General features: G+C 36.9%; 3 protein-coding genes across 7 annotated transcripts in view; 2 read left to right on the plus strand and 1 right to left on the minus strand.

Moving 5' to 3' along the window:
* LOC107724195 (zinc finger protein 704-like) overlaps positions 1–2,135 on the plus strand; it is a 67,935-nt gene extending 65,800 nt beyond the window's left edge. The window contains exons 8-9 of one of the 2 annotated variants that reach the window (XM_016533020.1): positions 471–592; positions 680–2,135. In XM_016533020.1, coding sequence (XP_016388506.1) covers positions 471–592; positions 680–791 — 234 coding nt within the window. In that variant the 3' untranslated portion in view covers positions 792–2,135. The remainder of the gene's footprint in view (positions 1–470; positions 593–679) is intronic. The other variant, XM_016533021.1, reaches the window with a different exon arrangement.
* A 2,563-nt stretch (positions 2,136–4,698) lies between these two features.
* gss (glutathione synthetase) lies at positions 4,699–14,759 on the minus strand. Of its 3 annotated transcripts, none has more exons than XM_016533031.1 (13): positions 14,510–14,759; positions 13,942–14,082; positions 11,437–11,582; positions 10,952–11,027; positions 10,145–10,284; positions 9,919–10,035; positions 9,640–9,720; positions 8,922–8,999; positions 8,696–8,765; positions 8,410–8,604; positions 6,905–6,986; positions 6,629–6,818; positions 4,699–5,151 (listed from the first exon to the last, which is right to left on the minus strand). In XM_016533031.1, the coding sequence occupies exons 2-13, from the start codon at positions 14,068–14,070 to the stop codon at positions 5,028–5,030; spliced, it is 1,428 nt and encodes a 475-aa protein (XP_016388517.1). In that variant the 5' UTR covers positions 14,071–14,082; positions 14,510–14,759; the 3' UTR covers positions 4,699–5,027. The 3 variants fall into 3 exon arrangements, with proteins under 3 accessions (XP_016388517.1, XP_016388515.1, XP_016388516.1); XM_016533029.1 differs by having other exon boundaries at positions 13,942–14,080; positions 14,492–14,759; XM_016533030.1 differs by lacking the exon at positions 14,510–14,759 and adding an exon at positions 14,489–14,501 and having other exon boundaries at positions 13,942–14,077.
* A 1,396-nt stretch (positions 14,760–16,155) lies between these two features.
* Positions 16,156–25,067, plus strand: part of LOC107724196 (exosome component 10-like) — a 14,377-nt gene continuing 5,465 nt past the window's right edge. For both annotated transcript variants that reach the window (XM_016533022.1, XM_016533023.1), the window contains exons 1-11: positions 16,156–16,295; positions 16,430–16,566; positions 17,950–18,073; positions 19,891–19,995; positions 20,120–20,273; positions 21,608–21,716; positions 21,837–21,912; positions 21,996–22,106; positions 22,190–22,333; positions 23,503–23,693; positions 23,843–23,999. In XM_016533022.1, the coding sequence (XP_016388508.1) occupies positions 16,173–16,295; positions 16,430–16,566; positions 17,950–18,073; positions 19,891–19,995; positions 20,120–20,273; positions 21,608–21,716; positions 21,837–21,912; positions 21,996–22,106; positions 22,190–22,333; positions 23,503–23,693; positions 23,843–23,999 (1,431 nt within the window). In that variant the 5' untranslated portion in view covers positions 16,156–16,172. The remainder of the gene's footprint in view (positions 16,296–16,429; positions 16,567–17,949; positions 18,074–19,890; positions 19,996–20,119; positions 20,274–21,607; positions 21,717–21,836; positions 21,913–21,995; positions 22,107–22,189; positions 22,334–23,502; positions 23,694–23,842; positions 24,000–25,067) is intronic.

The following is a 25,067-nucleotide window of genomic DNA, read 5'->3' on the forward strand; positions in this document are numbered from 1 at the left end:
CCAAACAAAGTAGTTTCGCTTTCACAATGAAACACACAGCGTCTCCACGATATGTCGGTGGCGGCAACAATACTACAGCGAGAATAAAAGTTACGTTAACAACGTTAACATAAAGTTAACATTTGGGCGGTGTTATGTAAATCTTCCCACATCGTGACGTAGATATGTGGGGGCGTGTTTAAACGAGGCGTTTTAGGAGGGCGTGGACGAGTCTTAACTTTTATAAAGAATATCTCTTTGGGTTTGAGACTTTAGTCTTTGCAACTTTAGGGATCTTATCTATTCACGAACAGCTTGTAACACTCCAAAGTGAAAGGAAAACTTGAAATCGCATCATATGACCCCATTAAAAAATCTTACTTTACTCCAAATTTTGAATGGTAGAAGTGCCAGCTGAGATGTAAATAAGTCTTAACTTTTGTGTATTTGGTTGAGCTTTAGATCACCTTTAACATAAAATGCTTTTGCAGGGCCCGATGACTCAAATCCGCACTGTTAGCATCGGTGAGAAGAGACAGCCTGTTAACCACACCACTGTCAGCAAAACACACACCACCAACACCTCCACTTCCAAACCCACTACTGGAACCAGGTAAGCTGCCTGGATGATCTTGGTTTAAGATGTTTTTAAAGCCTTGCATCACAGCTAAAATGGAAACTATGTGAAATGCATTCCCAGGAAACCGCGTGGCGACGCCAAGAAGTGCCGAAAGGTGTACGGCATGGAGAAGAGGGACCTGTGGTGCACAGCGTGCCGCTGGAAGAAGGCCTGCCAGCGCTTCACTGACTGAGCTTTATCCTTTACCCCACTTCAAAACGTGCTCATTTATTGCGGCTGTTCCACGGACTGAGCGCTGGTGTCTCCTGCACACTCTGAGTGAACTTCATGAGCTGAGATGTGTCCGTCTGAGGCATGTGGCTGATTCCTCCAGGCCACAAGGGGTGCTCTTTTCTTACCGCTTCCATAGTGGAACACTGAGACTTTTATTCAGAAAAAAAAACCTGATAAAAAGCAAAAAAAAGAGAAAAAGAATTGAGAAAAAAAGCTTTTGCTGCATTGCATATTAAGGCAAGAAGAAGTTTTTCTTAAGTAATCCAGAAACAAAACATTCAAAGCAGATTTTCCAGGCAGTTTATTATACTTTCATGTTTTGTGTGCGTTCTGTGGAGTACAGCTAACGATTTTTCCTGATTTTAAGTGTGGCAGACTTTATACATAGCAGTTTTTACTGTTAAAAACTCCGTAAGCTATTTTTGATGGGTATTGTTGAGTATTTTAAACAGTTAACCCTCTTCCCGCACTTACCGAGCAACTCAAATTAATTTATACGGACATCATTTAAGCTTCAAACAACTTGGTTTTGTTCCAAATCAAACTGTTTCTGGACTTACCGCTTCATTTTGCCTACAAGCACTTTTTAATGGCCATTTTGATTTTGATCAAGCGGAGTACAGTTTAGCATTGCATCGCAATCGGCGCGTTGAGCGTTTTAGCAAATAGTCAAGAACCGTTTCGACACATATTGCTAAAGTAATACCTCTAAACAAGAATGAGCCTTTCGGAGAGAGCCTTTAGTGTACTTCAGCGCGAGGAGTTGTAGTGCAGGAATGTAAACTGGCCTCTCTCTGCGCTAACGCACCCAAACTATTCTGTCCCTCACAGATCAACTGCCTCTTCATAAGCTATGAGGTTTATTCCTGTCAGTCCACAGTATTAATTCAATGGCAGGCACTTTAACTGGCCACACTTCGGATTTAACAAGTCAATCTGCTGTCGAGGGAAGTCATCCCAGTCTAATGTGATCCATAAATCGAGTGTTTTCCACACAAACACGCCTTCCCACATAACATTATGCTTCCTAAGGAATTATTTGCTTCTCGTTCAGCATATGGGTATTATTCACGTAAAGGAAACGCTTGCTCTGATAACGTGTAGACGTCTTCCACTGTGCTTTTTTTTCATATCGAGGTGATCATGTGATGTCTTCATGTAAACGGTGTGCTATCTGACCCTCTCAATATGAGTGAAGCAGCTCTGAGCTCTTACACTGCTAAAAAAACTAAAGATTTGTTGTGTATTTTTGTCTCGTATACAAATACCTAAACATCAAGATACATCTGCTTGAGAATGAAAATGACTTGTTTTCTTAAAAATGTATCAAAATTAAGTGAGTTTATGCTTAAAGCAAGAAAAAAAAACTTTTTTCTTCTGGTTTTAAGCATAAACTCACTTACGTTTGTTATATGTTTTCAGAAAATAAGTCATGATATCTAAGTAAATGTATCTTAATTTAAGAGTGTTTAAATATTTGTACTGGAAATCAAGACTCTCTCTCTCTGTATATATATATATATATATATATATATATATACATATATACATATATAATTTTTTGCAGTGAACCCATGAAACACTGACAGTCATTGGACATTTGAATGTGATCTGTATCTTAAAGGAACAGTTCACCCCAAAATAAACATTCTGTCATCATTTACTCACCCTTATGTCGTTTCAAACCTGTTTGACTTGTGTGAAACATAAAAAGATATTTTAAAAGTATTTTTTGTCTATACAATTGAAGTTAGAGGGGTTTACAAACAACATTGGACCCCATTGGCTTTCATTGTATGGACAAAATGACCAGACAGAAATACTAGAGATAATATCAAAATATCTCCTTTTGCAATCCACAAAAGAAAAAAGTCATACAGGTATGAAACATCATGAAGAATGATTGGGATTTTTGGGTACACTATCCTTTTAAGGTATGTATATAAAGAAATATTTAAAAATGCATTTTTTTTTTTAAAATTTGTTATTTTGGGGTCAAATTATTCCTTAAAAAAGAAACTCTAATTCCAACCCAAGCTGGTAGCTTTTTGTTTCAAGGTATGGGAATTAAATCATGTTTAAGCTTTCATCAGATCATCCAAAACTGGCAATCAAAATGTAGCTCCCAAAAAATGTAGCAGTTTAACCATTAATGATGGGAATCAAAGAAACAATTGGGCAGGTGTGTAATTGCCAAATGATCGAATTCATCAAAATATATTGTCCAATCACAGCTCAGAGCAGCTTTGTCTTCTCTTTCCCAGTGGTCAGAAAGGAAAGAGCGTCCCTCTCATGATCATAACTTTCACTAAGTGCCAATGAGAAGAACAAGAGGGAAAAAATATAATTGCACTAACTTGTACTGCACAAAACGTATATTTTTATATACCGTTTTTTTACGCAGAAATTGAAGTTTTTAAAAAGTAAGTGCTTAATGGTTGTCTGGCGACCGACCGCCGTGGTTCTCTCATCGGGTCAGGGATGGGGTCTTTTTTCTTTTTTACTGACCCTGCTACTATAAGCTTACGTGGTGGTACTTTGCGGCGGCGTGTTGGTTAGGGGCTCGCAGCATGTGACGTCTTGTCATGTGACTATCATTCAGACTTGATGTAAAATAAAGATCGTTTCCTATGTTCAACATTGCTTTTTCTTCATAGGAAAAGAGTCATGGGAAGATTGGGATTTTAGGCGTCAAAAATCAGGCAGTGATGCTTTAAATACGTTCATCAATTTTCATGGCTTTGCTATGATATAAAATCCATACGAGAATGCCTTTTTGTTGTTAAATGTCACTGTAGTGAATATAACGTGTATATATTCATTGTATATTTTGGGCTTTTTTTGGGAGACGGGGGAAAAGAAGCATCAACGCATGTAAAATCTACTAAATGAAACGCCTGTAATCTGAGTTCGTTTTATCGGTTGTCTCACACAAGTTTCTTTTACTTTCTTTCATATCAAGTAGTTAGAACCACTCAGTGTTTTTCTTTAGTTTTCATGTTCAGTTGGCGCTTGCATTGATGCGTTTTCATTGTTTTGTGGAAAAGCGAGTGTGTACATCATGAAGTATGTACTATTGTGAGGCAGGAGGGACGTTACTATGTGGATCATTGCGTCATTCTGCCCTGCACATTCCGATAGATGATTTTACATTAGTTTGTTTGAGCCTTTGTCTATCTGTTCCCCGTTAATCTAACTTCACTGACTGCCTGTTGCTTTTCAGCCAGGATATTAAGCTAAACACCCAAGAAAATGTGTAGAGACTCCACTTTCTTTCTTTGTAACATTTTCAGAATGTTTCAGCATCATCGTAATAATCCTACTATTCAATACAGCTCATACGATTTCTCTTTTCAGAACAACTCTTTTGGCCTTGTTTAAACTGTTGAGGTCTTGTCATCGTGTCAAGCCATTTCTTCTTTTTTCATTGGTTGAAATTTGATGCATGTCTTGTATCATCTTTGTACTTTCTTGCTTTATTGGAACCATTAGAGTTTTTCAGAAGTTGACAGTGACGTGTCTAGAGTTGAGTGAATGAACAAGAGGATGGAGGTGTTTCTGGTGTTGACTTTTGGTTGGTTGGTTGGTGATGAGTGTGATTTCTGTGGCTGTAATGTGGAGATTGAAATAAACGTGGATTTCAGGAAGATGTTTGATTGGAATTCGATTTTTACTTTATTTGCGCAGGTTTATGTTTTTATGTGTGTTAGTGCATGTCTAAAAAATAATCTCCAGTAGATGGTCCTTGAACATCTTTTTACATTTCATTGAAATTACATAATGTTTCCACAGTAAATATACACTACCACTCAAAAGTTTGGGGTTTGGGCTGCATTTATTTAATTAAAAATAACAACTACTTTCTGATTGTGTCTGGTCATGGAAGTTGGCTACCAGTGTAGTTTAATAAAACCACTTCCAGTTAAAGTAACCAAAAAAACAACAATAAAAATCTATTTTATAAAACATCAATGATTACTTCTCACACACTTCAACAGATTAACCCTTGAATGAGGTATAAAATGTGCATGAAATGAACAGTTCAGTCATAAGTGCTCCCCACTGATTACTGCATCTGTAGGAGATATTTAACACACTAAACCTTTGATAAAACAGATGCCAGGTAGAAAATCAATCACAGGGATGATGAATTCCCCTGACGTCAGCCGTATGGTCCAGTAGGTGGTGCTGTAGTTCACACCAGCAGTGGGTTGTCCAGTACTGCTACTCCTGCAGCCACTCCCCCATCAGCATGCTCTGAGCTCTTGGTCCTCAGCAGGTGGCCCACGCACTCATTAAACACCATGTCTTTGCCTTTCCTGTGTGTGGAAAAATTTGCAGTTATATTCTGTAATGCAGTGAATTTTAGGTATGCTTGTACAATAAAAGCAGAGGTTTTATTAAAGATCTGCTAGAAATGATCGCACCTGACATACGCTCCGAACACGCCCAGTTCACTCAGACAAGAGTTCAGTCTCAGAGGAGCTCCGGACCTGAGCAGGTAGTTCTGGACCGGGACGGGCTGGATCTTGTCCATCAGGATGTAAGCCGTCCTCTCAGTGGAGTTCTTCAGGTTCTCTAGCACTTCACAGATCTCACTGCCGTAAATGTTGTTACCTGTGGCATACAGTAGGAAATCTTTGAGCAAGTGTTTGTGATTTGTATGTGTGTACACAACACAGGACATGACTAGTGATACTCACCACCTCCCTCCCTCTGAGGCTTCAGCACATACCGGTCTGGATTGGCCAAAGCCATTGCTACTGTTTTATCACCTTCTTCTCCCTGTGGAAAGACAGGTTGACCATTTAAAACCCATTTCAAAAAATATATATATTATATATTTTAGTTTCAACAGTGGTGCTCAATCCTGCTTATGATGTTCAGTCTTTCTGAAGTTTAGTGCTCTACCAAGATTATCATACACTATAACTAAAATTAAAACAATTTTTTTAAATGAAAATATATTTTTCCACAAACTGAAATAAATAAAAATGAAAATAGAATTAGGAAATAATTCTAATAAAATAATAATTAGCAGAATACATCATTTTCATGTGCTCTCTATGCTATTATTTGGCCGACAATCAGCAAAAAAATAGGCAACAAGCAGCTTGACAATGGTTTCATGTGGATTGTTCATATTTCAATCATGAAAACACTGAATAGTTTTAGAATGACAATGTTATAATGTAATGTATTTGGTCTTGGCAGACTAGCTACTTGGCATACTCTGCGGAAGACATAGGATATCGGCGTAGCGTAAACTCAGGTGAGAAGTGACGAACGCGGAAGCATAAAGGAGAGAGCTAAACAAAATACTGGTCATGAATTATAAGTACAAAACGAGGATTTGTAAAAAAAATAAAAAATATATATATATACACAGTATATGTTGGGGGATTTAGATATAAGCCAAGAGGAGAAGCAAGGTTCTTGGTTCTCGTGAGACTAGCATATTCTCATCGCCGGAGCTTACGCTACGCCTATCATATCATCCGCTGAAACGCCACTCTCTTGTGAACGTGTGTACGACATTTAGCGGAAGCTAGAGATTACGGTTTATAAAGTTTTAAATATGGATATTTTTCTTACACAACTGCATTGATTCACTTCAGAAGGCTTTTATTAACCCCCCGGAGCTGTGTGGAGCCCACGCACTCATTAAACACCATGTCTTTGCCTTTCCTGTGTGTGGAAAAATTTGCAGTTATATTCTGTAATGCAGTGAATTTTAGGTATGCTTGTACAATAAAAGCAGAGGTTTTGTTAAAGATCTGCTAGAAATGATCGCACCTGACATACGCTCCGAACACGCCCAGTTCACTCAGACAAGAGTTCAGTCTCAGAGGAGCTCCGGACCTGAGCAGGTAGTTCTGGACCGGGACGGGCTGGATCTTGTCCATCAGGATGTAAGCCGTCCTCTCAGTGGAGTTCTTCAGGTTCTCTAGCACTTCACAGATCTCACTGCCGTAAATGTTGTTACCTGTGGCATACAGTAGGAAATCTTTGAGCAAGTGTTTGTGATTTGTATGTGTGTACACAACACAGGACATGACTAGTGATACTCACCACCTCCCTCCCTCTGAGGCTTCAGCACATACCGGTCTGGATTGGCCAAAGCCATTGCTACTGTTTTATCACCTTCTTCTCCCTGTGGAAAGACAGGTTGACCATTTAAAACCCATTTCAAAAAATATATATATTATATATTTTAGTTTCAACAGTGGTGCTCAATCCTGCTTATGATGTTCAGTCTTTCTGAAGTTTAGTGCTCTACCAAGATTATCATACACTATAACTAAAATGAATTTTTTTTTTTTCAATGAAAATATTTATTTTTTCCCACAAACTGAAATAAATAAAAATGAAAATAGAATTAGGAAATAATTCTAATAAAATAATAATTAGCAGAATACATCATTTTCATGTGCTCTCTATGCTATTATTTGGCCGACAATCAGCCAAAAAATAGGCAACAAGCAGCTTGACAATGGTTTCATTCATGTGGATTGTTCATATTTCAATCATGAAAACTCTTGGAATAGTTTTAGAATGACAATGTTATAATGTAATGTATAACTAGCATATTCTCATCGCCGGAGCTTACGCTACGCCTATCATATCATCCGCTGAAACGCCACTCTCTTGTGAACGTGTGTACGACATTTAGCGGAAGCTAGAGATTACGGTTTATAAAGTTTTAAATATGGATATTTTTCTTACACAAATGCATTGATTCACTTCAGAAGGCTTTTATTAACCCCCCGGAGCTGTGTGGAGCACTTTTTGTGATGGATGGATGCACTTTTCTGGGCTTCAAAATCTCAACAGCCATTCACTGCCATTATAAACCTTGGAAGAGCCAGAAGTTCAGAACATATTTTAATATAACTCTGATTGCATTTGTCTGAAAGAAGAAAGTCATATACACCTAGGATGGCTTGACGGTAGTGCTGTCAAACGATTAATCGCATCCAAAATAAATGTTTTTGTTTACATAATGTATGTGTTCTGTGTATATTTATTATGTATATATAAATACACACACATCCAGCATATATTTTGAAAATATTTACATGTATTTTCATGTCTATATTATATTCATATAATTTATATCATATATAAATATATTTAATATATAAACGTAACATATTTTTCTTAAATATATACATGCATGTGTGTGTATTTATATTATATACATAGAAAATATACACAGTCCACTCACATATATTATGTAAACAAAAACTTATTTTGGATGCGATTAATTGCGATTAATCGTTTGACAGCACTACTTGACGGTGAGTAAATAATGGGGTAATTTTAATTTTTTTGGGTAAACTATCCCTTTAAGGGAAAGTCACACTACACTTTCCATTCCATTGACTTCCAAGTGTCTGTAGAAATTGTGCATGCTTAAAGTCTAGTGTGATTATGATGGTGATTCCTGTGTAACCCTTGAGTTTGTTTCAAGTGCTTCATTAGAGTTAATCGTAAGGTATAATCGTAAATCTAATCGTAGGGTATATCTCCTCAAGCAGGATTCAGCACCCCAGTTAACAATGTTGTTCCTCTACCATGTCCAGGGTGTACAGCCCAGCGAAAGTGGCCCGAATCTGAGCAACTGTTTCAGGTTCGTCAGGGAAGAAGCGCTCCAGAACCCCCCGCCGGGCCAATTCCTGCTGCACCTTCTTAGTACCGGAGAGATGGGTACTGATGTCTGGACACTTCACAGCCAGAGAGCGCTCCATCATCAGACGGGCCTCCCAGCTCTGAAACATGCATCAGGTTATGACTTTCATTCCCAGCAAACACCTAAAACTGATCATTTCTGAGAAGACTATGGGAAAGATGTGTCCTCACCTTCTCTGAGGTGTAGTTTTGGGGCATGTATCCGTTACGGAAGTAGACAATGGCGACCTCACGACCATCTCTGCAGGTTGAATAGAAAAATAAGGCCTTTGTGTACATTTTAAATGTAAAAAAATAGTCAGGTAATGACTGAACATTGCTGTCATTTCCTAGTATTCCACAATGCTAATATTAGTGTGTTACACGGATGGGAAATGTGTAAATCATAAACACTCACACAAAGAGCCTCTTGCTCTCATCCAGGGATCCAGTTCTGCAAACATCTTCAAACTGTCTTCTTATTACAGGAATATTTCTGCACATGTAAAAGAACAGATTATCACAAGTCCCCATAAGTGGTTACACTAGTGCTGGGCGGTATACCCATATGAATATATATGAATTTTTAAAATACCGCAATACCGGTGTATGTCGCTTAAACAACGTTCTGAACGCAACATAAAAAATACCGTCATGTACCGTGAAACCGGTATCATTCTGAAAAATACCGTGATAGAAATTTTTGGTAATACCGCCCAGCACTAGGTTACACTTTATTTTAAGATGTCCTTGTTACAGTGTAATTATACTGAGAAATATTAATGAACTACATGTACTTACTATATAGTTAGGGTTAGGATTAGGGTTTGGCTTAGGGTTACTTGCATGTTATTATGCATAATGTATTGTTATTATAATAGTAAGTTCATGTAACATGTGTAACAAGGACACCTTAAAAAAAAGTGTTACCCCATAAGCTCTTGTTTGGAAGAAATAGTAACAGAGATGCTTTTGCTTCACAAACACCACTAATAAAGATGTGTTAGTAATAACAGAATTACATACATGTTGCTCATAACATTCATGTAGTTACATAGTAATTACATAGTAACTAATGTAAAATAACTTGACACTGAATCCTGACTATAGCTAAACTATCAGACTACTTACTGTACCTTTTCCACAGCTCATTCTCAACATATCGATGGTCATAAATATTCCTCTGAACGTCCTCGACCAGAAACATAACCACTGCCCTGCAAGGGACAACATGAAGAAATGACCACTTTATCATTTCAATTACAAAGTAAACACTTAAAAGCATCAAGTGCCTACAACACTAACTTTCACAATTCAATTTGATACAACCTATCAACTATAAGTACAAAACAGTTCCAAAGTCTCTGAGAATTCAGCTTTGCCAAAACAGTAGCAGATACCATTTTAAAACACACCTCTCAGATCCATAGAGCTCCCAGGCTTTGGCCAAACCTCTGGCCAGACCTGCTGCTGGGTTGTTGTCGAGCACATTATTACACTCCTCTGGCAGGTTTGCGACCTTCAGAATGTGCCTTGCAGAAATGAGAAACCTTAACCTTTATATACTAAACATCATCCAGTACTTCAGTGATGAACCAGTGCTGTTTGGAGCTTTAAATTTAGCATTTAGCTCAGACTTACCGATGGACATCTGGTGTCCGTGACGCAAGACCACCAAAACTTGCAGCAATAGTGTTGATTTCAATCTGCTTCAAAGACGTCCCACCGTCTGGACTGTGGTCCAACATGTAGTCTGAGCGATTCAAGCCCAGCACTATTGACTTGGGGAAGATATGAGCTATAGTTTAAGCAAATGTGTCTTAATAACCTACACAATAGCATTAATATTACATTTATAAGTAGTCAGCTGTACTTCATGGAAGAGGAGACGCACTGTTGATACTGTACATGTCACTACCGTTATCAGTTTAGGATTCTTTTGAAAAATGTTTTTGAAATTAGTATCTTGTATATTATAAAAAATGTGTAATACAATTTAAAATATGTTTTTAATGTAATTTATTCCTGTGATGGTAAAGCTGAATTTTCAGCATCATTACTCCAGTCTTCAGTGTCACATGATCCTTCAGAAATCATTCTAATATACTGATCTCCTGCTCAATAAACATTTGTTATTATCAATGTTGAAAACAGTTGTGCTGCTTAATATATTTGTGGAAACTGGCATTTCTTCAGGATTCTTTGATGAATAGAACGTTCAACAGAACAGCATTTATTTGAAATTGCAATCTTTCGTAACGTTATAAATGTCTTTACTGTCACTTTTGATCAATTTAATTCTTCCTTGCTGAAAAACAGTATTCATTTCTTTCAAAATCTTTTGAACGATAGTGTATAATAGAACACGAACAGTGAAGTAAATGTTCCTAACTAATGTGTAACATGCCATTTTGAATTAATAAACAAACTACTGGTAAATCATTATACCTGGGGATGATGTTCATGCTGAACTTGTTTGTATATGTTGAAAAGTCTTGCTGTAAAATTGTCAACTTTGATGGTGCTGTTGAAAAAGAAAAAACAACAACATTTATTTAGATAAGATCACACCAAATTTATTAATAAAGTTTGAATTAAAGGTGTCATTTTGATGCCTCTAGTGCCACTAAATGGAATGGCAAAAATACTGATAGAATAAAAGATTCCCAAACAATCTCCCATTGGTTGGACAGACAGATAGTCCCAAATGTTTTGTCTCTGCATATTAAGCTGGTAGAAAAGACCATATTTTAATATAAAAAATTACAAATTTCACCATTAAAATGTACAACATAAGGCAATAAGACACTCAAAGGACACTCAATGAAGTTAACTTGCAATTCATTAGGGTAGGGGATTCCCAAATATTTTTGTCAGCCAAAATTTTTGTTCCCTAGTTTGGGAAACCCTGCAATAGTGCAATCTTTTCCTACCTGGCCAGAGTTTCCTCTAGGAAGCCAGGATTCTGGCTGACCCGGTCCACCAGTCGGTTAAAATGTGTCTGTACTGCCAGAGCCTGATGAAAGAGTACTGTGGGCACCGGTGTGGGAAACAACGTGAACGGTGCATAACTCGCCACCTGTGAACAAATGGACAGTTATTTGACATGCATGTACACGATCAAAACCCTTCAGTCACTCCTGATTCTTTGAGCCACGGGTTTCTGCCCAGTGTTGACTCAACGGGGCAGAACTAACTCTCCATAATCCAGAAACAAAACATGGCCGTAGGACAGACAGAATTCCAGACGTGACTGTGAATTAACTGCACCTCTGTGACTAGATGTTGGTTAGTATTTCTATCACCATATTGGGTCCCACATTATATTAAGTGTCCCTAATACCGGTGTACTTACATAGTAACTAGATGTGTACATAGTATGTAACCACAGTGTAAGTACACATTGGTACATAGTATCTACAGCTGTAATGTTTGTGTAACTACACACATGTAACAACCCACTGAATGGTTTGTGTAAGTACAAATGTGTAACAGGACATTGGTAACAACACTTCCCCTAAACCTACCCATCTCCACCCCCTGGATCAAATTGTTCCAATTACTCTTATACATATTGTTGTTACAAAATGTAGTTATATATGTCCTGTTACACATTTGTACTTACACAAACCATTCGGAGGGTTGTTACATGTGTGTAGTTACAGAAATATTACAGCTCTAGATGTACCAATGTGTACTTACACTGTGGTTAATTAATGGATATCTAAGAGTCTTGGCTAGATGTCTTAAATCTGGGTTAGGTCTACAGTGCCACCAGGGGCTTTTCCTGTAGGGTACAGCATTTTAAATAAAAGATCATTAGAGTACATTTCACAATAAGACATTCTATTTTAAAATTTCACACTGCATTCAATGTTACTTGCCGTTTCTTTGTAAATTTTTGTGAAAGTTAGCCATTTCTGACGTCAACTCATTATTTCTTTAAGGTTTAAAGGCAGATTTGTGCTTGAATGAAGTTGTAGAAACCAGAGTTAATTGTGGGTTTTATCATCATCAGAGTACTCTTTATCATGACAAACACTTAAAGGGGTCATATGATGCGATTTCAAGTTTTCCTTTCTCTTTGGAGTGTTACAAGCTGATTGTGCATAGATAAGATCCCTGAAGTTGCAAAGACTAAAGTCTCAAAACCAAAGAGATATTCTTTATCAAAGTTAAGACTCTGCCACGCCCCCCTAAAACGGCTCGTTCCAACACGCCCCCACATATCTACCTCACTATGTGGAAATATTTGCATAATGCGCCCAAATGTGCACGCAAAGAAAGAAGGCGTGGTTTCAGTAACCGCAGTTAGTGTTGAAGCAGCATGTCAGGGAGACGCTGTGTGTTTCTAGGCGAAAGCAAAAGCACTTTATTTGGCCTTCCGAAAGTAGATGCATTTAGGAATCTTTAAGAGTACTTACAACAGAACAGCAATGCATTTTATGGACAACCGTTTCATGAACCTAGGAGAGGAGGTAATTCTGACTTTGCTATGACAATCTGGCGCTTCTGAATCAGCTACTGTTTTGTTATTAGTTTAAGTATTTGCTATTGACTGTTCAAATGCGGAGTTTTGCGCATCGTGCGTGTGTGTGTGTGTGTGAGAGAGAGAGAGAGAGTGAGAGAGAGAGAGATCAAAGTGGAGTCAGTTGTCTTAACCGTGGCTTGTGTACTGCAAACACATACCAGCTTCATCACTGTGTCTGTCACGAGACTCTGTTCCCCTTTCGGGCTCTGTCTTTACATTTATTTTGAAAGATGAAGCTCACGATTATGGTAAGGGGCGTTACATTTCCGACGCGTGCTTGCAGTTTTCGGCCAATCACAATGCACTGGGTTAGCTGGCCAATCAGAGCAGACTGCGCTTGTCAAAGGAGGGGGCTTTGTAGAAAACGAAGCGTTTGAGAGAGGCGGGGCATAGAGGACCTACAATAATGTACAGTATTTGAAAAATAATGTGTTTTTTGAACATTAAAGCATGTCAACATATTCTGTTACACCAAATACACAAAATAATGATCTTTAAAAAAGCATCATATGACCCCTTTAACAAACAGGTAAACATTTCACAAATTAATACAACACGTTTTGCCTCTTAGAAATGCACATTTGACAGTAGCTTTAATGTTTCTCATACACAACAGAACGTTGGCACCAGTGTGACTGGTTTTTATTTGCATAGTGCATAAACATTATATTGACCTTTTATTAAACTTTTGTTAGAATTTTATAGAGGAAGCTTATATTGCCCAGCCCTATCTATATCTATACATTATAAATATTATCCAGGAATGCAAATGGGTTCCCCAAGACAACCTTTCCTGCCCCAAAAGCAAAAAAAAGCTCTTGGTGGGTTTTGTGGTTTAGATCAGCAGTGCTTGTTAATGTCTAAAGGACATTTCTTCCAGGCACACAATACAGTGATGTGCTCTTACTTCAGGAGAGTTTGGCGTTTCTTTGGTCCTCATCAACACCCCATGTAAAAGTGCTGTGTCTTTTGCTACCTCCTCTATATTTGTGATCAGATTTTCATCCTTCAGGACGTCCTCCCGTTTGACAGACATGGCAGAAAATCTACAATGAGAAGGAAACACACTGTTGTCATATGCTTCATGCCAACAGCATGACAGTTACAAGAAATATGGATTTTCAGGGACATACTAATTTTCTGATACATGATTTTGCTTTACTGCAGACTTTATCATTAAACGATTATATCAACGATTACTGTACATGATAACATCAAGTTTATATTATTTAAAAAAGCATATACACATGTCATTACTCGGACTTTGTACTGGTGAGAAAAGGGAAGTGACTGAAATACGACTTAAAGCAGGATCACAGATGAATGAGACTGTATACAATAGCACCCTGGAGTGATGTAAATATCAGACACTCATCATGACACTGCACAAACACACTGGAGAACATTACAAACAGCACACTAGCTCATGTAGCTGAGTTATGATTAACGTTACCCACCTGATGTGCGCGGGCGCTGTTTGCTCACTCGTGTGGCACCTAAGGTCCTCGTTCACCGTGAGTCTGTTTGATACTCAAGAGCTCGGTTCATCTGCTCAGGTTGAGATCAGACCGACGCTTTTAGGAAGTAGCTCTAGGCGTGCTAGCTGAAGTGTGCTGCTCGTATCAACGGCTCATACACTGACAACCAATCAGCGAACAGAACGCTGATGACGCCACTGTCCACGAGGATCCTGACAGATTCTGATTTCCCGTTTACTCGTGTTTTGCTGCAGTTCTGATATTCATGTAATATATACAAGATTATTTTACTTTTAGAGACCGCGGAGAGACAACATGAGCACGAATCAGAGTCAAGTATTCCAGACAGTAACAAAGTAGGCTAACTAGATGAGTACAATTTGTAAACAAACTTTGATATAGATAGATAGATAGATAGATAGATAGATAGAATTTTGTTAATAAAATAATAAGATTAATAAAGAATATTTTGTGTCTTGTAGGTTGTTCATCTTTATGACTGACAAATCTAAGCAAAACATATCCCAAGTAAAAAAGGAAAAGCCTTTCCACAAATGGCAATGCGAAATGAATGCACTCCGGAGGCTGTATAGAAGAAAAAAGTGTCAACATCGGTATTGAATTATATTAGAAACATATTAACGGGGTATATGAATTATTCGAAACGATAATTCTTACATATATATTTGGAAAAGAAGCCACCGGTTCCAGCGTGACGCCACCGGTTCCAGCGTGACGTAGCTAAGATGTAGCTAAATATTTTACATTTAACAACTGTTTTATGATAGAAATGTAAAAGAAACAACAGTAATATCCTGTAATGCATATATGAACCTTCCCCCCAGATTTCACCGTTTTGAATCTTTAATTCCTATAAAAAGACCATTACAACATGGCTACGGCCTTGAATCAGTGTGTGCTGGCTCAAGTCTGACATATTTAGAAGGATCAAGTAGTGCTTTTTAAATGCCTAAATGATAGTCATTTTCATTCAATGCGAAGATTAATTATGCACAATTATCGCTTTATTTCATTAATATCTGAATCAGTATAGGCCGCTTTTTTCATGTCAACATTTGCCTCCATGTCTTCAGTCGGATGCAGTTCTATAAAAACTGAATAGACCCCTTTGAAGGTACTTTTCAAAAAATTATGTCGAAGAGTTGCTCTGTCTTTTCACAGTAGAGGTGCTGGTAGCCAAGTGTAACAAAACACTTTGAAAGTCTAGCACTTTCTATTCTATTTTAATTGTACTTTATCTATATTTATCTTCTTTTTTTTATTTAAAAAAACAAAACAAAACAAACACTAGCTTTCTATTTTTTCTATTCTATCTACTTGTTTTTCTTTGTGTGTGTGTGTGTGTGTGTGTATATATTATACACACACATATATACACACACACACACACACACACACCTTGCTACGTGTACTGCGTTAGGCTAACCGAGACTTGTCATTTGCACTTATATGTTAGTTTTGACTGTTTTTATTGTCCTCATTTGTAAGTCGCTTTGGATAAAAGCGTCTGCTAAATCTAAATGACTAAATGTAAGACTGTCCTCCAGGTGGCGATATTGGCTGGCGTTGACACGCGTGTTGGCACAGAAGAAGAGGTATTCTCACGAGGCTTCAATCTTCGCGATTTAATGTTTTCAATATGGCTGCCTCCTCGAGTAGGGCTGCCACTGTTAAACCGAGTGATCATTCTTCACCATCTGAAGAAACAGGGGAGGAATCGGAGTTTTGTCCGGGTTTTAAGGATGTCGATGCATTTGTCAAGGTCGGTGGATCGTTTCAATGAGTGAATTTCGTTGTCAGCGCTGTAACTAACTAACATACAGCAGTCATGTGTGCAAACGCAGTGCGGTTTGAGATGTAGCTGAATAGCTGTTCGCTGGTGTGTGTGTTTGACAGCACGGTCTGGGAGCGGTGGTCTCTGCCACGAAAGCGTCTGCAGCTCTTCCAGCAGCCGGGGATGAGTTTGATCTGTACCGCAGCTTCCCTGCCTTCCAGCAGTTCTGCGCTTCACAGGGAGACCAGCTCTTACACTGGTAAAACAGCCTTACTCACGTACTGCACCATGATACACTCATTAATATCATATGGGTGTTTTAATGGCTAACTCTTGTGATATAAATCACAAAGTAGATTTACAATTTGACATTTTATACATGGGTTCATGGAACATATACAGAAAATCAAGGTATGAATTAAAAACAATGTTCATGGTTTCTGCTTATTATAATTTTTTTAGTCTTAATTTGCCCTTCCACAAATAAAATCAGAGCAGAAAGTCTTAAGGTCATGGCATTGAATGTTGTATATAATGCCTAAAAATGTATGTCTTCCTCAGTTTTTTCCCCCCAATACAAATATTTAAACGTCCTTAAATCAAGGTGCATTTTCTTACTTGAGTTGAAAAATGAAGATGAAGCACGTTTTCTTTCTGAGAAATTGAACCAAATTATGTTTAAAACAAACAAATATCTGTCAGTGGGGTATGAAAAGTTGTTTTCCCTTTAAAGTTGATTTTTCTAAGCTCATTGACTGATACTTAGTATTTTTAATCATAATCTCACTTCCTTTTCAACAATTTTACAGAGAACAAGACTTATGTCGTTGTGTTTCTCAAGTAAACGTATCTTGATTTGAGAAACCTTAGAGATTTGTGCTGGAAAACAAGAAAAATATTGTGAAAAAAAACTTCACTTTCTTGCAATGTGACCAGAAGGTACAGTAAAAGTTATTTTCTATATTCTAGAGATTGGGAGCAGTATCTATCTATCTATCTATCTATCTATAATCTGAATTAAAACGTGATGGAGATCCATCAGATGGAGACGTGATGCTAATACAACACATTGTGTTCATTAGATTTTCTTTTCTTGGTCCTAATAAGGTTTAAAGCTATTAAACAGAAAACCCGGTTTGTTAAACAGTCCTATAGGAATTTGGAATCTGCAGCCAGTCCTAACTGGAATGTTCTTATAGGATTCAAACATAACACATGCCTACATTTGAGATGCTAGCTCACAATAGGGCCAGTATAATTTATAATATAAGATAATTATACACTGTATATTAATGAAAAGATAATAAAGGGAATGCTTATCTGGGATATAAGAATCTATTCAATCTATAAGAACACAATATACATCTATACTGATACTTCTATACAATAGCTAATTGGCCAGTAGCAAGAAAGTATTCCAATTATATCATACTGGATTTTCTTATATAGGACTATAAACCGAAATTAAAGTCAATCCTGCAAAGTTCTGCAAGAAAAACAACTTCAGTTTGGCCTCTTAGACATTGCATGTATGAAACATGAATAAATGCTTCCTTATTATTATTATTATTATAGTATTAGGGTTCATTATGTTGTAACTGGAGCCTTATTGTTCTAATATCTGTGTATATTTCTCTGACAGTATGAGCCAGATAATGCAGCATCATGGCTGTCGGTCTCACATGAGAGACAGGAACAGACTGACTGGGCTGGAGGACAGGTTTGACCTGGTGGTGGACTCAAACGATGCCATCCTCGAGAAAGTGGTACGAGGCTTACACTGTGACACCACTGAGATTCAAGCTTCAGGGGCCGGTTGCATAAAAGGTTTAAACTAGTCTTAAAAGTTAGTCATCTAATTTTGTTCTTTAAGACTGGTCAAAATTTGTAAAATTCGATTACATAAAAACGTAGATTAGTCTAAGCTGAATCCAAAATATAAGACTGATTACCCCTTGGTTAACTGCTAGTTGGTCAAACTGGTTCTTAAGACACGGTCTTAACATAGACGCTAAGTTTATGCAGCTGGCCCCAGGTCTTCTGCTTTGTCTGTATATGTCTGTCCATCAAGCCCATTCGCACCAAGAATGATAACGGTAACTATCAAGTTTTAATAATTGTTCTAGTTCTATGAGAACAGTAAAGCCCACACTGATGAATGATTAAAACATTCACAGCCAATCAGAATCCACCTGGCTTTTAAAAAAACTTGAGCATTTAAAGCAGCAGGCAATATAAAGTAGGGCTGGGCGATATGACGATATATATCGGATGGACGAAATTAAGTCTATCGTTTCATATTATGCTCTATTGTTTATTTCGTGGTGCCGCAAAATACATTGTTTACGGCAATACTTTTTCATCATTTGAATGACGGCAGTCTTACATGCATTAGCTACTTTGTAGCTAGATTTAGCGACTTACCCGCCCCTTTTGAGACTTTTTTTCAAAAGTTTATGGACAAATATAGCAACTTCTTGGACAAACCTTATCTAAGTTCTCATCTTGCCCACTGATCTACGTTCATCTTTATATAGATCAGTGAATTTGCCATTGTGATGTCATCTAGTGAATGTTTGCACGCGTTTTTAAGCACTGCAGTTTAAAACGACTGATTTTAGGCCGTTGAAACACAAACAGAGCTATATGCGTGTGCTGTCTCTGTTTCTGTGTGAGAGGAATGCGTAAGCCGAGCATCAGCTGCTAATAGAGCTCGTGAGCATTTTTGCCGCTTTATTGGCTTTGAACGATAAACACTTATATGCATCCAAATGCCCGGCTTTGCAAGTAGCCTCATAAACACAGCCATTTAGGTCTTAAGGGAACGTAAACAGTTGCGAGAGAAAGCGCATGTGTAACAGTATATTGGATCCGGACTTCGGTCTTAAAGGGGGAAGCTGTCCAATATTCGTCCTGTCTGCCATTCATGTTAATCAAACAACAGTGAGAGAAAATCTCTCTTATTCTGTAACTAGAATTAGAAGAAAATAAATAAATAAATAATGATAATGCTAATAATTATGCCTATACTGTATATATATGGATATATAGATTAATTTAATGTATTTCTTATTTATTGTAGTTTATTGTCCTATTGCTTGTAGTTAGTTTCTTGTTCTTATTTCATCACTGACTGTTTATTTATCTCCAGTGAGCTTGAGTTTTTTTATTTTTTTTATTTTCTTGTATTATTTTGATATCGACATTGGTGACAAGGATTATGAAATTTCTATGGTATGAAAGATTTTAATATCATTAAAACCGTATTAAAAGGAAAAAAAAATTAACTATATCGTGATATATCGTTATTGTGATAAAATTACTCATATCGTGATACAAGATTTTGGTCATATCGCCCACCCCTACTATAAAAGCAGAGTGAGCTATTAATATACAGGATGCCTATATAGCATTTTCAGTATAGTTATCATTCTTGGTGTGGGCAGGCTTTTAGTCAACACCATATGAAGTCATTTTGTTGTGCCTGTAGGAATTACAAAATTCTTCTAGTCTCGCGCTGCAAGTCTGTCTTCTGTCCTGTCACATGTGTGACATTTCTAAATGCAGTGTGATCTGTGTTCAGGGCATCCTCCTGGACGAGGCCTCTGGTGTGAGTCGCACCCAGCAGCCGGTGATGCCTGCAGGATATCAGCCGCCAAAGATCGTCGTGTCCAGCTGGAATCGCAGGGTTAGTTTCTCAGCTCATCCTTGTTGGAGAGAGATTAGTTTAACTTGATCACATCTTTTGATAAAGTCTGGCTGGTCACTGAGGAACCGGTTCTGGCATGATGGCAGCTTTTCTTCTCCTGCAGGGAGGAGAGCGCAGGGAGGAGACCTTTCACCTTCTACACGCTAAAAACATTCAGCGGCCACAGCTCAAGTTCAAGGAGAAAGTGGATAACAGCAACACTCCGTTTGTCTCCAAAATTTTCAGCAAACCCAATGCAGTTAAACCTCTGCCATCATGTGAGTGTGTTAAGAAACCCTCGGTGACTGACATCATTTTTTTTCAAATTTTCACAGCCTTTGTAATTAGTGCTGTCAAACGATTAATCGCATCCAAAATAAAAGTTGTTGTTTTAATAATATATGTGTGTATACTGTGTATATTTATTATGTATATATAAATACACACAAACACATGCATGTGTATATTTAAGAAAAATATGCTATGTTTATATATGAAATATATTTATATATAATATAAAATATAAGAATATGAATATATAAATGTGTAAACATGTAAATATGTTCAAAATATATACTGTATGTGTGTGTATTTATATATACATAATAAATAAGCACAGTACACATACATATATTATGTAAACACACTTTTATTTTGGATGTGATTAATCACGGATGCGATTAATCATTTGACAGCACTATTGCTAATATTTATATTGCTAACATTTAGTAGAAGTACAGTATCTGGAGGTCCAGGCAATTATATATATATATATATATAAAAATAGTGCAGGGTAACAATTAATCACGATTAATCGCATCCATAATAAATTTTTTTAGTTTACATAATATATGTATGTGTCCTGTGTATATATAAATACACACACGTGCATGTGTATATTTAAGAAAAATGCTATGTTTATATATTAAATATATTTATATGTAATATAAATTATATGAATGTAAATATATACATGTATATACATGTAAATAGTTTCAAAATATATACTGCATGTGTCTGTCTTTATATATACATAATAAATATACACAGTACACCCATTATATAAACAAAAACTTTTATTTTGGATGCGATCAACATTAATCGTTGCCCAGCACTGAAAAAAAAATATAGAAATAACAAAAATGTTATTCAAATGAGTTGAAATCGTTTTTATGTTAAATAGTAATTTAATTAAAAATAGTAATGTTTAATACTAATATAATTTTAAAAAGATAAATAATATACATTAAAAATAAATTTCAATATATACATAATAAATATACACAGTACACCCATTATATAAACAAAAACTTTTATTTTGGATGCGATCAACATTAATCGTTGCCCAGCACTGAAAAAAAAATATAGAAATAACAAAAATAGTTTTAATGTTATTCAAATGAGTTGAAATCGTTTTTATGTTAAATAGTAATTTAATTAAAAATAGTAATGTTTAATACTAATATAATTTTTAAAAGATAAATAATATACATTAAAAATAAATTTCAATGTAATTTAATGGTAGTTCAAATAATTTTAATATTAAATAATAATTCCATTTAAAAAATAGTAATGTGTTCAAATACTAAATTGTAATCAAATGTATAACTAGATTTTGCCAACAAACACATTCGTAAGGAGAGACCGGAGGATTTGGATGTTCCTGCTGCATTGGCTGATTTTATCCATCAGCAGAGAACAAAAGAGCATGTGGACGACATGTAAGACCAGATTTATGTGATTCGTTCTGTTTAAAGAGGTCCATTGTGTGTTTGTTAGTTATTTTACATCCGTGTTTAATATTAGTCTTGTTTTAAATGGATTGTAATGCTGTTTCCCAGGTTTTCTCACCCTTATCAATATGAATTGGATCATCTGGTCATGCCAGAGAGTCTGAAGTGTAAACCTGATGTCCAGGTAAATGTCGTAATCATCCTGTCTTCTTTTCAGGAACTGTGATGAGTGTTTTCAATCATTGATATATTTTCTTTGTGTTTTAGATGTATAAATCTCTTGCCGAGTCCACTTGTCAATTTATCAACACTTTAGATGACCTTGTTGCGTTGAATGAGAAGTTAGCCAAGATGTCTGAGTTCGCTGTGGACCTGGAGGTATGACTGCTTCAGGTTTTCATGATGCTGTTTAGTCGTGTATCACTTTAGGTGTTTAATTCGTACAAATTCTCTGTTTACAGCATCATTCCTACAGAAGCTTTCTGGGAATCACGTGTCTGATGCAGATATCAACACGAGAGGAGGATTTCATCATCGACACGCTGGAGCTGCGCAGTGAAATGTATATCTTGAACGAGACTTTCACCGACCCTGCCATCGTGAAGGTGATTGACTTTAATACTATGCTCCTCTAATAGATTTACCCACTTAGATTTGTGTGTGTGTGAATGAAACTAAAATAAACCATAAAAATATTTTTGATGCTTAAAGTGAAATAAACATTAACTGCTCTACCGTTATCAGCATATGTTGAAGTTTTCTCGTTGTCTCTGAGAGAATATGCGGCGTCAGATGCAGAAAGCTCCGTCATTCCGTTTTTACTTTCACTTTCTGCTTATAGTGAATTGACTGAGATTAAGACGTTCACCGGCATAACTCTTGCACAAAGTTTACACATTGCTTGTGCGATATCCATTGGCTTGCCTTCATGGTTTAAAACAGAAATATTTCCAACATTGCGACGTAACCAATTACCCCCCCAACCAAACCAAACCGTGACACCACTGTGTCGTATCAAACCAAACCGTGAATTTTGTGAACCGTTACACCCCTAATATATATATATATATATACATATACATACATACATACATGCGCACGCACGTACACACAGACACTTACAACTTTTTTTATTTTTTAGTTGCCAGGTAGCATTACTCATTTTCATTTAGATTAAATTAATGTACTAAAATAACTAGGTAAAACTGAAATAAAAATGAAAAACTATATTGACATATTAAAAAAAAGTTAAAAAATGAAAAATAAATGTAAAAAATTGAAAAACAAAACAAAATTACTAAAACTAACTAAAATTAAAATACAAATTAAAAATCAAAAAAAAAAAAGCTATATTAGTATCACAATTATTAAAACAACACGGGTTTATGCGTTTATGCAAGATATAAAATAATACTGTAGTTCTTAAAATAATACTGTAGCTGTAGGCTGAATTTTGGCGGTTGCCTAAAATTAAATTTGCTCTTTTTACTAATAATCCCTTATGTGTAATAAATCATTCACCTCCAAAATGACTTGTGCTGATGTAACTAAGGCTGGATGTGTGGTAAAGAAAACAAAACAAAACATATCATAGCCCAACAAGCTTCATCCATCAAACAAATTAATGTCCCACCTTACATTTTCAAGTCCAGCTGAAGGTTCATTTTCATTAATAAAAATGTTACATTATGGATATTAAATGTGCTGTGAATGCCATTTGATGATTACTGTGGTTCATGTTGTTTGTTGCATGCATCACGTGTTGTTCCTGCAGGTGTTTCACGGTGCTGACTCTGACATCGAGTGGCTACAAAAGGACTTTGGTCTTTATGTGGTCAACATGTTCGACACCCATCATGCTGCGCGTTGCCTAAACCTCGGCCGAAACTCCCTTGACCATCTCCTGAAAGTCTACTGCAATGTGAACTCTGATAAACGCTACCAGCTGGCAGACTGGAGGATACGGTAATCCCAGCGCTCAATACATTTAGCACAGACATTCATTCCTCATTGATCTAATCTCATTATGTAAGACAAAAATGAACTCAAGACCCATTTGTCTGATAGCTGTAACAGTCATTGTGGTAATACTAGTGTGTGTTGTGTGTCTGTAGACCGTTGCCGGATGAGATGTTAAAGTACGCTCAGGCTGACACTCACTATCTGCTGTATGTGTACGATCGAGTCCGGGCTGACCTGTATGATATGGGCAACGGCCAACCCACCCTCATTCAGCAAGTCTGGGATAAAAGCAGAGACCTCTCCCTCAAGGTATGGACTGGTTTCTTCATACCAACTAATTACAATTACATTTACAGTTAGTCATTTAGCAGACACTTTTATCCAAAGCGACTTACAAATGAGGACAATGGAAGCAATCAAGATCAACAAAAGAGAAATGATACGCAAGTGATATAAGTCTCAGTTAGCCTAACACAGCACACGTAGCAAGGTCTTTTTTTTAAAATTATATAATAAAAATAAAACGTATAGAATAGAAAAAGAATAGAGCAAACTAGTGTTAGAGGCCTTTTTTAAGAAAACAAGCAGTTAATAAATATATAGAGTGCAAGTGTAAAAGGATTTAATGTAAAAGTCTGTGAAAGTGATTTTGTGCCTCTTTGGGATGGCACAATTATGCGCCGTTCACTTGCAGAACGCAAGCTTCTAGAGGGCACATAAGTCTGAAGTAATGAAATAAGTAATGAAGTAATAAAAGGTAAAGGGTTGCAGAGCCAGTGGTGGTTTTGTAGGCAAACATTGCCTTGAATTTTATGCGAGCAGCTATTGGTAGCCAGTGCAAATTGATAAACAGAGGTGTGACGTGCATTTGTGAATGTGAATGAGCTTTTCGGCTCATTAAAAAAATAATCTTGCAGCCACATTCTGGATTAATTGTAAAGGTTTGATAGAACTGCTGAAAGACCTGCCAAGAGAGCATTACAATAGTCCAGCCTGGACAGAACAAGAGCTTGAACAAGGAGTTGTGAAGCATGTTCCGAAAGAAAGGGCCTGATCTTCTTGATGTTGAATAAAGCAAATCTGCAGGACCGGACAGTTTTAGCAATGTGGTCTGAGAAAGTCAGCTGATCATCAATCATAACTCCAAGGTTTCTGGCTGTTTTTGAAGGAGTTATGGTTAATGTGCCTAACTCGATGGTGAAATTGTGATGAAACGATGGGTTTGATGGAACCACAAGCAGTTCTGTCTTGGCAAGGTTGAGTTGAAGGTGATGGTCCTTCATCCAGCAAGAAATGTCTGTTAGACAAGCTGAGATGCGAGCAGCTATCGTCGGATCATCAGGATGGAATGAGAGGTAGAGTTGAGTGTCATCAGCA

The sequence above is a fragment of the Sinocyclocheilus rhinocerous genome, unplaced genomic scaffold (assembly GCF_001515625.1).
Source record: "Sinocyclocheilus rhinocerous isolate Xijiao unplaced genomic scaffold, SAMN03320098_v1.1 scaffold184, whole genome shotgun sequence".
Lineage (NCBI taxonomy): Eukaryota > Metazoa > Chordata > Actinopteri > Cypriniformes > Cyprinidae > Sinocyclocheilus > Sinocyclocheilus rhinocerous.

Excerpts from the sequence above, each read along its gene's own strand:
- gss (XM_016533031.1), bottom strand. The coding sequence starts at position 14,070 with ATGTCTGTCAAACGGGAGGACGTCCTGAAGGATGAAAATCTGATCACA. Across the intron at positions 11,028-11,436 it reads CTAGAGGAAACTCTGGCCAG|CACCATCAAAGTTGACAATT; the intron begins GTAGGAAAAGAT and ends CTTTTTCAACAG. Across the intron at positions 9,000-9,639 it reads GAGAATGAGCTGTGGAAAAG|AAATATTCCTGTAATAAGAA; the intron begins GTACAGTAAGTA and ends TTACATGTGCAG.